The following is a 17,507-nucleotide window of genomic DNA, read 5'->3' on the forward strand; positions in this document are numbered from 1 at the left end:
TCAATGCAGCCGAGTAAATGGATACGCAACATCTTGTGAAATTCACAGCATCTTGCGCCATAAAATTAATTTCCCAGGAGTGACAATAAATTTCAACAATTGTTCTGTAAAAAAGTGAATAAATAAGTTTTACTAAACCTAAAACTTTTACTGTATAAAACTTTTCTTAAATCTTTTATCATTTTCACTTGATACTAAAACCAACCCAGATAACAAAATCCGTCATATAACGTCCGTAGGATTTAAACCAATGTTAACAAGACGGATTTTGTTGGCTAAGAAAGAAGTTAAAACATAAAAACTGCAAAGCTATTCTTACGCTATAAAGTTGCAGAAAATTTGACCAGTTCTTCTAATCACAATAGCGGTCCTGGATTCGACATACTGGGCACGTGACACAGTGAGTCCGTCATCCATGTGACCTTCAGAATGTAAGATGGCCTGCAATAGATCGAGCACGTCATGGGAAAGCACTGGGTTATTATTCCGCTGAAAAGCTAGACCAACCTTCAATAACATACCTTTCGTTCTTTAGGGCCAATGCGTCCGGCTTTAGTGTCAACATTCTACATGGAAAATAAATAAATTCAAAAATACGTAAGCTAATGTGCTGTGTGTTGCTAGCTAACTATGTTATCACTATATTGACCTCATAATTTTTTTTTAATTTTCTGTTTTCCAAGCGTGCTTATTATTGTTTTGTCTTATGTCAAAATATCCCATTCACATTGTCAAAAACAGCTTTTCCTTACAAAGACCTTGTGCAAATTACATTATACCAGTTCTTCGAGACATAATGCAAACAACTAAATACACAACCGGTACTTCACTAGAAAGATTAAAGGCCTTGAGTTGACACCAATCTAATATTCTTACCAAGTAAGTAACCCAGAGTCCACTGGAAACGTGTTGCAAATAACACAAGGAATCTCCGTATTTAATTTCTGAACTGCTCATCCCTTCAACTTCCTGCTCGAGTATTGAATCAACTTTGTCCTAAACAAGACCAAGTTGAAAATTGTTCATTTGATGTACATTAACGCTACTATTTCAAATGTAAATTCAACGTAAATCTCATAATAATTTATTCATTAAATAAAAACAATCAGGTTTGGTTAAACGAAAAAAATGTAGAACTTTCGCCGCCACAAAGGATGGCTTCATCAGTACTCTTATTCAAATAGAAATATTCCTTTAAGAAATGTATGATCTGCATTCTGCAATTCTCCTAACATCGAGAAGCCATATCGGAGGTTAAAAGACTTCAGAAGCACTTTATTGCTTATGACTTAATTTAGTTAATTATGATTGATTTCAAATATCCTCACATCGGCTAATGATATTTCAGTTGCTACAAAGCATCACTTTGGCATGGTGCAAACAATAGTACCAGCAAAGTTTCTTCCATCACCCAAATATATTGCACAGGCTATCTTTTGCTTTTGAACGGATGTACCACTTTTCTATGTTAAACGTCATGTTAGAGAGAAGTGCAGTAAGCTCATATTCGTTAATTGCTAGATGTTCCATATATTTCATATTATTAACATCGTCAAATGAGCACTTACGATAAAAAGTAACTGTATTACCATTATACGCATTTCAGTGCCGAAAATTGAGAAATTCCAAAATATTGATTAAACTTGCACATGCGTTTATCATTCATTAGCCAGATTACTTACGACAAAAAAAAAATCAATAAATATAATTTACCCATAATAATACGAGGTGCTTGGTTAAAATGTCAAACAAAATGCAGTTGGGCGACATGCAGAAGAAGCGTAGCTCAAATGGTGAGACAAGGTAAAGATCATGGCGATCTTTAATGATCTAATAATCTGATCAAATGAAGTACCTCCAATCTAGTATATAGCCTACTGTAGACCGCTATGTTAATAATTAATCTGACTTTGCAGAAGCATTTGAGTTATAGCATTATAATTATTTCAGTACTTTCACATAATAAAGTTGTATATATCCTAAATAATTAAAACTTGATCACAATCAATCACCTTAGAAGGTTGCCAACAAAAGGCAGACGATGCGTAAGTGGCTGCATCTATTCCCATCAGCACCAAACTTCTGTCATCCAACATACAGAGGTAAAGCCCTGCAAAGAAACAGAGCAGTCAGTCGGTTTGAATGTTGTTATTGGCACAAAACCATTCTTGACAAGTTAATCGAGTACGAACTTACATCGCACGAACTCTTGCTCATGGTAATTATATGGTACCTGTAGTAATATGACGTAAGCGACGTAAGTAATATGACGTAAGCGAACTTACATCGCAAGAACTCTTGCTCATGGTACTTATATACCTGTAGTAATATGACGTAAGCGGAAGGGGTATCCCCAGGTCACGTGAGCGCCGAACCACTTGATGTGAAGCAACTCCAACCTCCACAGTGACTTGGCATAATTCCCGGCTGCTCCAGATTCATATATGATGGAGCTGCAAATCAAATTAAAAATGTTACCTCTGACAAAGCAGTAATTCACTCAAAGCAAAAACGATGTAAATTTTATGTTTTCTGGCACGTTTGTAGTTCAAATGCTTTAGCTTTGGCTATAACAATCACCATGGCCCCCTCTAGTGTCTGGCCTGATTTGTCACATTTTTCTTTGAAACATTAACAGTCTGAGTTGCTGGCAAAATGTGGCAGGATACTCGAAAAGATAGCGATTGCTAAAAAAAAGTTAAAAGCAGTTGATTGATAAAAAGTTCATGTGTTATTGTTATTTTAACTAGAGTTAACTAAACATGATTTATTTGCCACTCCCACATACTCAACTGGCTATTTGGTGAGACTTTTGATCAATGCAACCCAGCCAAGTCCAGCAGTTCAAACCACCGGTGATGGGTCTGTTTTCTTTTTGAAGCTGCTTAGTTGATAGTTAAAACTGAAAAGTACCTGGGCAGTTCAACAGGCATAGGTATACCAGAATAGGTTAGGCATTCACCAATTTAATCTTTGGGTATGTTTAACAGATACCGTAATACCTTGCAGCTGTTAGAGTGCCTTGTCTAGTGTCTACTGCTTGAGCTAACATAGCTCAATGATATGTCAAACAAGTATGACTGTTTTATTTTGACTATGCAAAAACTATACCTTTTAAGTTTTTCCAAGCTTTAAAGTATGCCTAATTGCCTAACTGACAGGTGCTGATTTCATCATGAAAAAACTCATCATTCATCATTGCAGTCATTTTGTGGTTGCTATTATGGCATGGTTTATTCAAAATGACAGTCTCTCAGTAGGTTTTATTAGCCATGCTTTTGTGAAAGTGATCAGAATTGAAAGAATTAAATCAAGCCCCCAGATCTTTTTATGCCCACATTTTTTAAGTGGCTGCATGACAAGTGTTTAACACTGCACTGTAATAATAAAAAATCAAGAACTTTAGTTTTGCTCCAAGTACGGCATATTTAGACACTGGATCTTTTCAAGTTATCGCAAGTCAAATACTTTGTAATATGCATGAAAAATTGTAGTAACTTGACTGTATGTGGATTAAGTTTTTGCAGTGTGCTACACTTTATAAAAAAAAAATGGAGTGGGCAATTTAACGTAGGCTACAGTATTTTCTCAAAATTGGGCAGAATTTCATGTCTGGCAACCCTTGTATGGGAATGATAGCCACAGTCATTTTTATTTAGCCTTTTTGTAAACTGAACTGCTGTAAATTTTAATGTGCTGGTTATGGAGTTGTGTGACACTGAAAATGGTTCAATACCCGAAATCGCGATATACTGGTACAACATGGTAACTTAGACTTGGACTATGGTAATTTAGACTTAGACTAAATCTACTGGAAATAAATAGGATTGAAGGAGTTAGAAATGCTTTTAAATCTACAATGGGTCAAAGACTGCTCAATCAAGTTAATCTTAACATAATATTAACATTGAAACAAATCTAACAAAATCATTAATGTTTTTACAAGCTAAAACACTTTTGAGGCAACAATAGCCAACAAAGTACCACTGTGTTATATTTACCATAAACAGCTTTTTGACATTTAGGAGCTGTGTTTTTAAAAACAAAAATACATGATGGATATGTTAAAAAAGTGAGTCTACTAGAAAAAACTTTTTTAAATGCCATTGCTTTTTTAATTAAACTCGTTTGTGAACATCCTGTAAAGCAACAAGTTTATTTTTTGCTGGTAAGTGTTAGGCTGAAACATCGTCTCAAAAGTGGGGTACTTTTAAAACTCCTCGTTATACCAAGGTGCTTAGCGAAAACTTTTATCTAGTTTTATTCGTAGTTCATAGCAATCACCATTTAGATGCAGAATTTTTGCTGTTACAGTTAATCAGGGCCATTACAAACATTTTTGAAAGTTATAATTTTGTATTTAAATGATTGTGTCCTTTCGTGGAAAGTTCATTCATCAAAAAAAGAACAGAAAAATAGAAGGGAAAGTTCAGTTGTGTAATGTTGAACAAAGGAATGAAGTTGCTTTCAAGCATATTCATGGTGATGGACCACTTTCTGGTGGTAGAAAGGCATTCCAATTTCTTAATAAAATATCAGTGGTTTGAAAATGACTCAGCATTTGACCAGGTTTTACTTCATTAATAAAGAAGCTTTGCCATATAAAAACAAGAAGCAAAAACACAAAGAGTTCAAGAACAACTTCAAAACAAGACAAAGTTGAAAGAATTAATACTTACTACAAAAGTATTTAAGTGACAAGTATGAACATAAAAGTAATTAGAAAGTTTTTGTCTACCACCTGTTCACCTCTCTCGTTATCTGTTGATGGAGTTAGAGTGACTGGTGGAGCTGGTATTGTTGGCATGTACATTGTACAGATTTCAGTAGACCTTGGTGTTAAACCTCAGTGCCATGGTGAGTATGTAGCTTACTGCATTAGGAGTGTTCTACTTTTGTTATAAAAATGCTGTAAGACTAAGAAGTGCTCTTCGTGATGAACAATGATGCATTGTATCCAAACCCTTCTACAAGATAGGAACGTGATATATACCTTTGTTGGTTTTTGTACCTTTGCGTTGTAGATATGTTCAAAACAATGTGTTAAAAAATTGGTATTAATTAATCAGCTGGGTACCACAACTGAGAGTATTAATCCATCTTATGATTTTTGTATGTTACTTTTTTCTAGTCATTTCTTCAATGTATCTTGGACATGCACCTAATTATTGCATGTATTCTGAAATTGTACATGCTGTGAAAAGCAACAAAGACAACAGTAGTTATTGTGATAGCCCATACACATTTGCCAACATGACATTCAACAATTTTCAAGGATTTTGTTTTTCATAACTAGAGTCTTTTTATGTATGACTGATAATCAGTTTGGCTTCAACTTCTGTAAGTGTATTTTTTTAAATCAATAGGTTAACTATCTTGCATTTTGCTAAACCCATTGCCTACACTTATTTACTGTACTATATGTTTAGACTGTTCAAATGAATTTGACTAAGTAAAGTTTTCAAAGCTTGTTCAATGATCCGATTTGTTCAATTCTTGTATTTTTATGCAAAATAATGTATGATTGTAAAGTAGGGATACCATAATTCTCATACCTTTGGTGTATGTGATGGTGTGAAGCAAGGTCGAGTATTAATCTTGAAATTTTACGTAGGCTATGAAATATAATATCAGGGGTGCAGCCAGCACAAAATTTCAGGGGTGGCAAATAAGTATTTTTTCATATGTGAGTGAGCCTGGAGTGGCAACGAGTTTCATCGAAGGTGGAGCACTCACTGGGGTCCTCCTCCAGAAAAATATTTTAAAATATATCTTAAAATTGCCATTGTTTCAGCCAAAATCGATAGTAAAACTTTGTCAAATGATCCTGTAATAGAGTGTGAAATGTTACTTTAAAATATTTCGAGGGGAGGCAATTGCTCTCTTTGTTCGCCCCCTGACTACACCCCTGATAAACATTTATCATTACAATTTCATGGTCTTTCTTTTGGCTGCTGCATTGGCAATTATTTTTGTAGTCATGTTGTGTGTATGCTACAGAAAGACGTATGTTATTTTGCACCAAGTATTCAGGATGTTTTCTAAAGTTTGTCATTTCTGCAGGCAAACGTATTTAAAACGGTTATTATTTTATGTATGTTATTTCTTCCACACACCGTACTTGTTGTGAGGACCTATGTGATAAATAATAGTTTGCACTAATTATGCAGAAAAAGTAAACTTGTGAAAGAGAAATTCAGGTCGTACGTATATTTATTTGTGCATTGCCAATTGAAACTTTGAGGGGACCCGGAGTTTGGCTTGGTACCGGGCCCAATTATGCACTCAATGGCCCTGCCAAGACGTATTTTTTTATAATGTGCATTGAGTAAAGATCAGAAACAATCTACTGAATTGTAGAAAATGTTTATTTTCTCCGTTTACGTTAATGTTGATGGTTTGGAGAAAACTACTTCTGATAAAGGTTTCATTTCGTATTGCAGTTGGCATTTATGAAGATTAATAAAGTATCAATCAACTCAAAGAAAGCTCACGATATCGTGCAAAGCTTTAAATACTTATTACTAATAAAGGAAATGTTTGTTACCCTCTTACAATATTTTCTGAAAGAACTTTAGTTGTAGAAACTGCAATGTTTAAGACAATTTGAGTCAGCCTGTTAATAAAATCCTTCAAAATGTGACAAATCTGGCCTTATCTGCAGTGGGCCATGCAATCACCTTCTTATTTCAGCTGCAGGTACCGATGTCATTACCGGTACACATGCCCCAATGAAATAAGAATGCCATAAACAAACCAGGTGGGGATGGTTGAATGTTAAAGGTGTAAGTTAAATAGCGCAATACAAAAACAAACCTAGATTGAGATTCAAACCAATGGAATTGACATTTTATTTTCAAATTGAAAGAAAATTTGCACGGTCAACTTCATAAGTCACTACAATGTCCGCCCCGATAGCTCAGTTGGTTAGCGCGTGACTCCGTAAAGGAGCTTCAAGATCACGCGGCGCTGGTTCGACTCTCGGGGTGTGCGCTTGAGCAGCGCATTCTAAGGACTGCTACTCCATTTAGCGGAACTTAATAGATGGAATAATTCCCCGGCAACAAGACTTCAACAATCGGAAACTTCACTCTGTCAATCTCGGTAACTGGCCCTGCGTCAAGAGCCTCGACAAGCTATGCTACAAAGTATGCGAAACTACCAGGAATAACCTACCAAGGCTTTGTCAGTCCGAGGATAAAGATTCAAAACCAACCAACGTTAGTGATTCAAGGCCTCTAAAAAACAATGTATTGCAGCTAAAACTCAACTTTAAAAGAAATTTTTGCGGGAATAGCTAAAGTCATCAGCTGCAAATTTTTTCAAGGTTTTTATAGTAATTATCTTCTGAAAATTTAATTTACTTTTAAAATTTGTGCTTTAACAATATTATATATTAAAGTAATCGAAAACTTATCTGGCAACACTGAAAATCCATTTAGCAAAGTAGGCTGCTGGTTCAAAGCTATTCTAAAGACCTTTTTTCCGAAAACATATTCGAACACTGATAAATAAATCTTCTAAAGCAACGTCGTCCATATTGAAACAATACCGCATCATTTGTTGTTTGTCTTCTGTTTGAGGAGTAGTCAAGCAATCATCCATGTGACCGTGGAAGATGCGGAGTGTGTCTCCCCCTGTTACATAACCTTGCTTTTTTATTCCTCCACAAGCCACAGGTCCCACCATCCACATGGTTTGCTGGAAGGATGCCAAGACATTGACTTCATCATTATTGCTCGAGAGATGCTGCATAAGAAATACAAAACATGTGTGTCAGGTGCTTCTTCTGATAACGGGCCTACTGCCTATGCTAAGTGTAAACTAGTAAGCGTTCCATTTAACATTAATTCCTTGTAATGCATTGATGTCAAAATTTCTAAACTTCAGTTACATTTTAAGTATGTTACTAGGATTGCAGTGCCAAAAAGTCACTAAAACAATTTGTGCTGTGCGTCGAATCAATCAAGGAGTAATTATTGTATTTCTACTTGTCAAAAAACAAAACCTACAAGATATCTTTCAGTGGAGATGTTGATGAGAATCAAATCGTCTCCGACTCGAACTTTCTCTCCTTCAGATCTTTGCTTAGACGTCGGATGAACAGTCCACCAACAATCTTCGCCTGGAATATCAACACGGTTATATAATTATAATAGTTTTTTAGACACCTGTAGCATTGCAGGTCGAGTACTGACAATTCATTTCGAATTTAGGTAAAAACCCATAAGGAAAATATCCATACAGACATATTCATACCGAAATATCCCGATTAGAAAATATTCTTATTTTTCGAGAGAGGAGATATTTTCTGTATGGATATTTACCGATTACCATTCATTTCTTGCTGGTTTGGAAACAACAAATTATTCCATCGCTTTCAAAATCATGAATTTAGCAAAATTTGATCGACTTTACATCGCCGCAACATCTGTTTCCTCTTAAGGCGGAAAGTCTGGGGGGGAGGGTGACTAGTCCCGGAATGGCCCGTTTCGGTGAGTCCGATGCGGTGAGTCCGATTCGGTGAGTCCGATTCGGTGCGTCCGATTCGGTGAGTCCGATCCCTTAACGGAGGATTTTTCAATTTTTTTTTTTAAATTATCGGGTACCGTAGCCTAATCATCATTGCCGTTTTAGGGTTAGGGGTTTGGGGTTAGGATTAGGGGTTAGAGGTTAGAAACTCACCGAATCAGACTCACCGAATCGGACTCACCGAATAGTAGTAGACCCGACTAGTCCACACACCCGTAGGTCGACGTTGCCTGATGCGAGAGTGGGAGCTTCTGAAGGAAAGTCGACCCTTGTGTTCCATCAGAAAGGTTTGTGGTAACGAAGCAAAGCAAAATCCAGAAAACAGATTTAGCTGCTTCGTGCCACAGACCCGTCTTTACTCTGGTGGAGGTTCTTTTCTCTTGTCATGTTAAACTATAAACCAGCGCATACCAGCTTTCCCATCTTGTGGACTAGTTTTACCCGCAAATGTTTTTGAAATGTATTGTGCGATGCTGGAAGAAGTTTGGATGTGGAGAACACAAGACGTTATCATCAGGCAGCCGTGGCCGAGTGGTTAGCGCGTTGGGCTCGCAGTCGAGAGCCTGCATGTTCGACTCCAGCCACCCGCACTTGCTGTTGTTTCTCTGGGCAAGAAACTTAACGATAATTGCCTCTACCTAGTGATCGATTTCGAGTAATGGGTAGTACCAAATTTAAGTCATAAGTAGAGTAGACAACCGGAAACTGACATTGCCGTCGGCTGCAGCGTGGGTCAGGTGTATGTCGGTAGGCGTACACCGATGCATAGCGCTCAAGTCCGCTTTCCCGCAATGCAGGATAAAGATAAACAAACAAACAAACAAACAATGCAATAATAGAGTAGATAGAATTAACTGAACGGGAAACTTAAGCTTGCTTATTAAGCGTTGTATTGGAAGTGTCAGTTAATACTGCTACCAGACCTTCGAATTGTTGCAGTTTGGCAGTATGCAGCAATCTGTATCGCACAGATATCGCATGTTGTAGAGTAGTAAATGACAAGGAAAATTTAACGATAACTTTTGATAATAATGTAAAGTATGATAAAGTCTGGAGATAGGAAGTTTAGTTCAACACAGGCAAATTGAAAAAAAACTTTAAAATCATTGTACCATTCGGTATGCAACCACCGATAAGGAAACACAGTTATAATCACTGTAGCCTATGCCTTGTACAAGACATCAAATCGGCAGATGAAAACACAGTTATATGAAAACTTATACAAGAACACAATCTAGATCACGTTAAACATAGTAACATAATTATCTAACCTGAATCATCATCGCTAAGACCGACGTCAAATGCTAGCTTGTCCGAAGCAGAACTTGATGTCGTCATGCAGACAAGAAACTGATGAAAAAACATGTAGATATGAAACCAAATTCAGATGAATGAATATGTTGGTAAGGTTAATTATGCACTGTTGGCTAATTATATGGCAAACCACGTTTCCACACTGCAGTTCCATGACTGATTTCCATGAAATGTTTCATGAAGAACAAGTTAATTATTACAATTCTTTGCAGGCAATATTAGAGATGCATTGTTGATTTCACAGCTTTTATCTGCGCTTTATGAAAAAAGGTTGGTCGGAAAGTAGTTGGAAACAACTACTGCACAAAAATTATCAACAGTGTCACAAAAATCGAAATCCAATTTCTCTGGATTCCGTGAAAGCACCATAAGGCAAGAAGAACAAAATCAGAAACAAGCAATCCGTAACAGGCTTTAGATTAAGATAAGAGAAACTTGAAATAGAATTCAGTCATCACGTCAAGGTCAATTGAGACTCTCGTGTTGATTGAACGAGACCGCGTGACTGATAAAGATTCCCCTTAGGAATAGATTTCCCATTCACCGCACACTAAATCTTTTAGCTGTTTCCGCTACATGTTAGCTCCACCTTTTACCAGATTACATGCAAAAGTACTAAATAAAAGTGGATTTTAATACTCGTTTTTTCAGATTACGTGCATTGAACTTATATGATTCAAATTAAAAATTACTGACGACGGGTGTAAAAATAGTTGGGAAAATATAATCTCACCATTCCGCTGAGAGCATGCTGTAACTGAATGGCATTTCCGTATAGCAAAGTACGGCTGTGTGAAGCTCCACAATTCGTCTGCAAGTATCACATATTTTAAAACGATTTCAACGTAGGCTAGGCTATAGTCAATTGTCTGCATGTCATGGCGGCTTGTATTTCCCTAAGAACTGTTTGTCGTAGAAAGAAGATATGAAAAAGCAGGTGCAATAACATCAATACCAATACCACACAGGAGTTCGCCTGCTACTTTCCGTCTCCCCAATTTGCAAAGTACCGAAACAATGCGTGTCTGCGATGGGCGCAGAGTTGTGTAAAATGCACATTATGAGCCTATGCCTATTGCCTAGTTGCTTACCCGGACAGAAAATCAACCGTTTTTTACATTGATTCAAAGTCTGTAGACGTTAAATCAATGTAAAAACGGTTAATTTGCTGTTTGGGCTATTATACTAAGAAACACACTTGTCAATATAAAACACAACATCTTGAAATCTTTGAACAAAGATCAACTTGTATCTCAAAGGTATGCAAACAAACCAATGTAATAAAATACTGTGTATAGCTTATGCAAAGTGCACGCAAAGATAAAATCAACAACAAAAAATCATTTTCTTGCTCCATACTTGTATTTTTCTAACACAACTCAAAACTAATACACAATCGCCACTCGTGCGTAACGGCATTGTCAAACATGCGTCGGAAAACTCTTGCCTGTTCTTCTGAGGTTAAAGTAGCTACTTTAGCATCTGGATCGTCCTCCCAATCATCGTAACCCTATCGAGCGGTTTGAGACGAGATGAGGACTTTTAGTAAAAGCATGGTAAAGAATGTCCGTGACAGCGAATGCCACACGAGTGTCACTAACTATCAGAAACTGTATGTTGCAAGCACAGCCTATCTTAGGCGGTTCAATATCGCGAACTGTATTTGAAAAGAGTAGCAAGCACACACAGTACGACCAAACTTTTACTGTTTGCCAACTTTAAAACTTTTTGTGCAAGCACAAGATGTAAACTTAGTAACATCAGCTCATTTCCACTGTTACTGTGAAACCTGTTAAAATATGATTGTGTGACAGTGGTACGTTGCATCTATTTTTTTTGTATCATAGCATTAGCACCAAGCAAAACCACATGAGTTGGCCATATACATACCTCTTCATTTCCAAGTAGTTCTTGCAAAGCTCTGACTGAAAGTGCTTGATGCAAAACAAACACACAACGAGAAGTATCAGTCGCAACATCCTGTCAAAATTTTGAAAAATATTATCACATCCAAGCAGCTTTCTAGAAGTTAGACCTATTTCGGCTTACGAGTTTCAGCACAAAAATGCTTTAAAACTTCGTTTTTGCATAAAATTTGATGTTTTAGTTTCGTTTCTTGGGCTACAACCCCAGCATGTACGATGAGAATGTCAGAAAAGGACGATGGATGGTTGGTTTTGAACTTTTATCATTGGACTAATAAAGCCTGGAAACACCTTGATAGATTATTCCTGGTAACTTCGCATACTTCTAGAGCAGTGGTTCTCAAAGTGGAGTCCGCGGTCCAGGTCCGCGAAGCAATATTATAGGACCGCCAAGCACTTTCAAAAAAAAGCTGTGAGTTTTTCTTAAATGAAATTTTGATGTGATTACAATATCCAAGCCAGCAAACTTTATATTTCTATATTCTTGCAGCAGAATATCGCCTTTTTTTCTTTTCATTACGACAGATTGAGCTGTAGTCACTGGACAGTAGGGTGGGGTGAACCAAAAATTTTGCTTTGTCTCTTTGATATTTCTTGTGGAACAACATAAAACGACCAGAAACCGAATTTGAGGAAATTTTGACCTTGGGAACCTACCCACTTTTTGGGTTGAAAATTCTGCCTTTTTCGAAAAATATGCAAAACATATGCTTATGAAAATAGAACTTTAAAGACACTTTTTTTGGCTATGTTCAATATACTATTTTACATTGCACTAATAATGACTTGGACTAGCTTCTAATACAAGTTTTGTTTAGGTTTTGAGATTCGATTGCTTTAATTTTTTTTGCAAAAACATGCAATTTTTTTCAAAAATCGAATACCATTGCATTTTAAAATCAGTTTTGGGAATATAAAATGACAGCAATGCAAAATCAATTGGATTCAACAGTCACTAATTCAATTGTAACACAAATATACTAGCACTTGATTTTAGTGTTAACAGTATCTACAAATGTGCTTGGCTGTAGTGCGCTTTTGTATCTGCAGCAGGAATCAGATTCCTGGAAGCTATACCAGCACGGATGAATCCATGTCTTCTATCAAACCCACACACTTTGTACGATGCATCAGTCACCATTTTCACAATTCTTTCTACTGATTGGGAGTGGTTTGGATAGCTTTTCACTTCTATTTTGCTTTCACGATATGAGATGATGTAATCAGATGTAATTGTGGTTGTGAAGATAGGTTCATAACATAAATATACGGTGATGTCGAATAATGGTTGGCCTCATAATTTATCGTTGGAACAACAAACTTCCGAACGGATCTATCACCAATATTTGCCCCATTGCGAATTTTCAATATTGCCATGACTGCATTTTCTCGAACTTTTCTGGTGTCATCCGCAAGCATTGCCATTATCACATTTTCAGAGTGTGCTGCGGTCGTAGAAGTAACTGCACTCCGTGTTAGGGATGCAGAGTGCGAGCGCCTCTACCAATCTTTTGTTAGCTCTTCAGATGGTCAAACAACACCCTCAGCCGCCAAGGCTCTTCTGGAATGACTCGATGCAAAAAAAAAGAACGCTGGACAGAGACCATCCAATCTCTCGCACTCAAGCCGTACAGCGTAGAGCACACTCAATAACCTTACGGACGACCAAGACAATCACCCCGACAATGTCCCATTCCTGCTAATAAGATCGCATCGCAGGTAATAAAAAATGGGATATATAAGCCGTGTAACCATATCTCCGATCGGTTTGTTACCAAAGAAGTGACAAAGCTTTGGAAGATCAACACACCAGACTAGGAGAGCATTTCTAGCTCCTTCTCACGGAGCGAATTCAATGCTGCCCTCAAGCACCTAAAACTAGGTAAGGCCTCTGGTCCAGGTAGGATATGTCCAGAGCTTATCATGCACGCTGGTTATGTTCTAAAGTCCTGGTTATACAATTTCCTGTCGTCCTGCCTGTGCCGCCTCAAGATTCCTAAAGTATGGAGAAGATCTCTGGTCGTCACAATCCCTAAGCCATTAAGCCAAACAAACCACTAGACGATGCAAATCGCCCCATTTCCTTGCTCTGCATCCCTTTCAAGATCCTTGAGAGACTGATCTACGCCCGTGTCGAACCAATAATTGACCCACTGTTTCCCAAAGAACAAGTTGGTTTCCGACACCGGAAGTCAACTGTAGACCAAGTCACACTACTAACTTAAGATATTGAGAAGAGCTTCTCGGCAAAAAAGAAAGCGGGGGCTGTTTTATCCACCTAACAGCAGCCTATGACACTGTTTGGCACCGTGGCCTAGTCTACAAGCTGTCTTTACGCGTCCAGTGGACAGCCTCTGCTTGTTCATGATTGTAGAGTAAATTTGCCATTACTTTCCCAACCTACAAGATCTTCAAACGCATTGTTGTAGGAGAAGGAGGTGCAGAAAAGCGGCTGCTCCCCTGTTACACAAAATAGTCGCTAATTTAGGCAAATACATCCAGTTTATTGAGAAAATAGATGTAAAATGCATTGTCATCAAATTTGGACAATGTTGCATGTTGTATTGAAATCTGGGCAGAATGTTAAGAACAGAATGTTAAGCTTCGCTTCAGTATCTGCAGGAAATTGAAAGAATGTAGCGTTTTTAAAAGTATATTTGTAAAGACACGATTTGGACAAAGTTTTTTAGCACCTCTAAAATGTTTATTCTCCCACGCCTACGGCTATGTTTAAAGTAGGCTCGGCTGTTTCCTTAACCTGTTTGGAACTAATGTTGGCAATCCGCCACCGAAAGACAACTTAGCCTACTGCAATTAATAAACAGTTCATTGATTTGGTGAATGATGAGGGGTGCAAAACGTAGTTTCTGTGAGATGTGCTGCCGTGACGTTTGAGTTGAAATGTCGCAGTCTTAACCTGATATCGCGAATATGGCACTAAAACTGCTGATTCCATTTCCAACAACTTATGAATGTGAAACAGCATTTTTAACACTACTTGCTATCAAAACAAAACCTCGAATCAGGTTGAATGTGATGTATGATATAAAAGTGGCATTATGCAAAACGTAATCTAACATAGATTGACTGATAACAGCTAAGCAGCTGCCCCAATCTCATTGACGTGTGAATTTCTAATTGCTTGTAACAAACGAATGAGTAACCGTTTTTCTGAGAATTTGACTAATTTTTTGGTGGACCGCAAGTCATTAAAAAAATTGCAAGGGGACCGTTACACAAATTTTTTTTAAAAGTTTGAGAACCACTGTTCCAGAGGCTCTTGACGCAGAGCCGGATACCGAAATTGACAGAGTCAAGTTTCCGATAGTTGAAATACTGGGAAATTGTTTCATCCGTTAGATGCCGCTGAATGGAGAGCAGATCTGAAATGCGTTGTTCAAGCGCACACTCCAGGAGCTGAACCAGCGCCGCGTAATCTTGAGTCGGGCGCTTAACCACTGAGCTAACGGGGCGGACGATCAAGATCAATCGTAGCGGACAGTGATAATCCTCACCATAGCTTAGCGGAAACAGCGCTAAAAGAAAAGATCTACAATAATTGTGCTGTCAGTAATGAAAACATTTCAACTTACCCTGTTATCAGAGGTATGTTCCACGTAACACAGCCTGTTGCCGAAGCCTTCGGCGGCCAAGCAGACTTTGCATTGTTGCTGCGGTGTGATGCACTGCAGAAAAATCTCGTCATCCTGATTATAAAAATAAAAGGAGGAAATAGTACTCAGTATCAGAACAAAAAAACAAAAAAACAATGATCAACCTTCTTTAACCTTTACCTAATAAAATTGGTTTCTAAAAATTAACAACAAGATAATCTGAGTAGTAAGAAGTTTGTCTTCTTCTTGGGTTTTATTCCCATTTCAAGTCCGTCGTGTCCGGTGCAGATTGTCTTCCTCGGCTACAACACTATGTCAGCAACCTCTTCTTTCACTTATACTGTTTCAATGTCTTTTGCCACAGTCTCCCCATTGTCTTTTCCGCCTTTTTCGCTTTCGCTTTCCAACTTCTAATAGTTTCATTTCTCTTACGAAATTAACTTCATCTCTCCGTATGTTGTCAACCATCTAAAACGTGTCTCTCTCAGCTTATTGTTCATCTCTCCGACATGCAGTCGTTTTTTGATAATTTATCTTTACCCGTTCCCCCTTTGTCAACCTTAGAGACCATCGCAATATTTTCATTTCAGCCACTTACATTTTTCCTTCCAGTGTCTTACATCAAGGCTACTGTCTGCATCCCATATAGTGTTTCCAATTTCGGACGAAATTTCAAAACCCGGGTTGCGGGTATTTGAGTAACAAAAACCCGGAGAAACCCGGAGAAACCCGGGTTTTTGGGTTTTAAATACACTGCTTCGTCCGTCGGTCGTCAACCTTCCCCCCTTTCAAAATTCCTGGCTATGCCACTGTCACAACCCCTTTTAAATTTTACCATGAATACCGGAACAATGCATCAGCTGCACCTCGCTCTTCTCATCAATTGCTTGCGAAAGCGAAGTTGCGAAAGCGAAGAACAAGCTGCTCATGATCCTTTATGCATAAGAAGGCGGCGCACTTATGTTGTATATTTGGTTGCAATTGTAACTGAAGTTTATCTTGCATTTTGAAATACCTTCCGAATGCAAAACAATATCAACAAAATATGTTGGTGTTTAGGTTCGCTATGTGTCAGCTTTCTCTGACAGTCATCCACTTCTACCCTTAAACGTCAGATGTTAACCTGAGGCAACATACCACATTTCATTCATCAACAAGCTGTAGAAACGACAACATGTATTTTGTTATTATATTGTTGCATCCAAGTAACATTCCTAACTATCCACTAGATCACATAAATTGGAAATATTCTCTTTTTTTTTAGATTTATAAACAAAAATATTTTTCGTCAATGGCGTTTCAGCCAGCTGCTCAGCTTGGCCAGAAAGAAGCCATCGAAGAAGTAACTGTTTGCTATGGTTTTTCTTTACAGCAATTTTTTATATAATTTTTGAAGGGACTAAAATTGCAGAAATGAGGCATTAATGAGGCTTTGCGGTCAAGCGCTTCTTTCACTGTAGGCTGCATTAGCGATTTGGAACATTACGTAACCTATCTAGCACTTTTTTGAGCATAGGCTACAGCCGTACACGTAAAGAATAAAAAGACATATGAATAACGAAGCAAAGAACAAAAACGTGTACATGTTGTTCTGACACGCCATCACTGAACAGTGAAAACATAGCTAGCCTACAAAATTCGCCCTTTACACATTGATTTAACGTCCTTGGACATAGTAAGAAAGCGGATTTTGCTAGAAATAAGCACATGCTGCTGTTTACCGTTCGCAGGTAGTGAATTTCATCTTCTTCAGCTCCACCCGCCATCTTGTTAGTTGTTTATCCTTCTTGTTAGTTGTATGTCTTTTCAAAACTGGATGGAAATAATATCACAGAGTAGTCTTTACATTCTGTCTACATCAGCGCTACATTACTAAAACGACAGCCTGACAAACAACCTACAATACCTTGCGCAACAACGCCCTAGAAAACTGCCTGTAAGGAAAATTGCTGGAACAGACAAAACACTCAATATCATCTTGATAGATTCTAACAGCAATTGATTGTAGTGATATAAAGCAATGTTCCAATTTCTCGCTCAGACAACGATAGATGACAGGCTAAGTCATGGAGCTTTTGTACAAGTTTCCGCCTTGGTAGAAATAACATGACGTCATAGACAG

At 37.8% G+C, this 17,507-nt stretch overlaps 1 protein-coding gene across 1 annotated transcript in view; it reads right to left on the minus strand.

Moving 5' to 3' along the window:
* Positions 1 to 17,151, minus strand: part of LOC145775112 (ryanodine receptor 2-like) — an 82,683-nt gene extending 65,532 nt beyond the window's left edge. The window contains exons 1-13 of the mRNA XM_082586321.1: positions 17,107 to 17,151; positions 15,365 to 15,478; positions 11,737 to 11,826; positions 11,294 to 11,356; positions 10,580 to 10,657; positions 9,804 to 9,882; positions 8,013 to 8,125; positions 7,553 to 7,749; positions 2,320 to 2,453; positions 2,013 to 2,110; positions 877 to 996; positions 522 to 566; positions 320 to 441 (exon numbers count right to left, since the gene is read on the minus strand). Coding sequence (XP_082442447.1) covers positions 320 to 441; positions 522 to 566; positions 877 to 996; positions 2,013 to 2,110; positions 2,320 to 2,453; positions 7,553 to 7,749; positions 8,013 to 8,125; positions 9,804 to 9,882; positions 10,580 to 10,657; positions 11,294 to 11,356; positions 11,737 to 11,826; positions 15,365 to 15,478; positions 17,107 to 17,151 — 1,298 coding nt within the window. The remainder of the gene's footprint in view (positions 1 to 319; positions 442 to 521; positions 567 to 876; positions 997 to 2,012; positions 2,111 to 2,319; positions 2,454 to 7,552; positions 7,750 to 8,012; positions 8,126 to 9,803; positions 9,883 to 10,579; positions 10,658 to 11,293; positions 11,357 to 11,736; positions 11,827 to 15,364; positions 15,479 to 17,106) is intronic.
* Positions 17,152 to 17,507: the final 356 nt, after the last annotated feature.

This window comes from Aplidium turbinatum, chromosome 1 (genome assembly GCF_918807975.1).
Source record: "Aplidium turbinatum chromosome 1, kaAplTurb1.1, whole genome shotgun sequence".
NCBI classification, from domain to species: domain Eukaryota; kingdom Metazoa; phylum Chordata; class Ascidiacea; order Aplousobranchia; family Polyclinidae; genus Aplidium; species Aplidium turbinatum.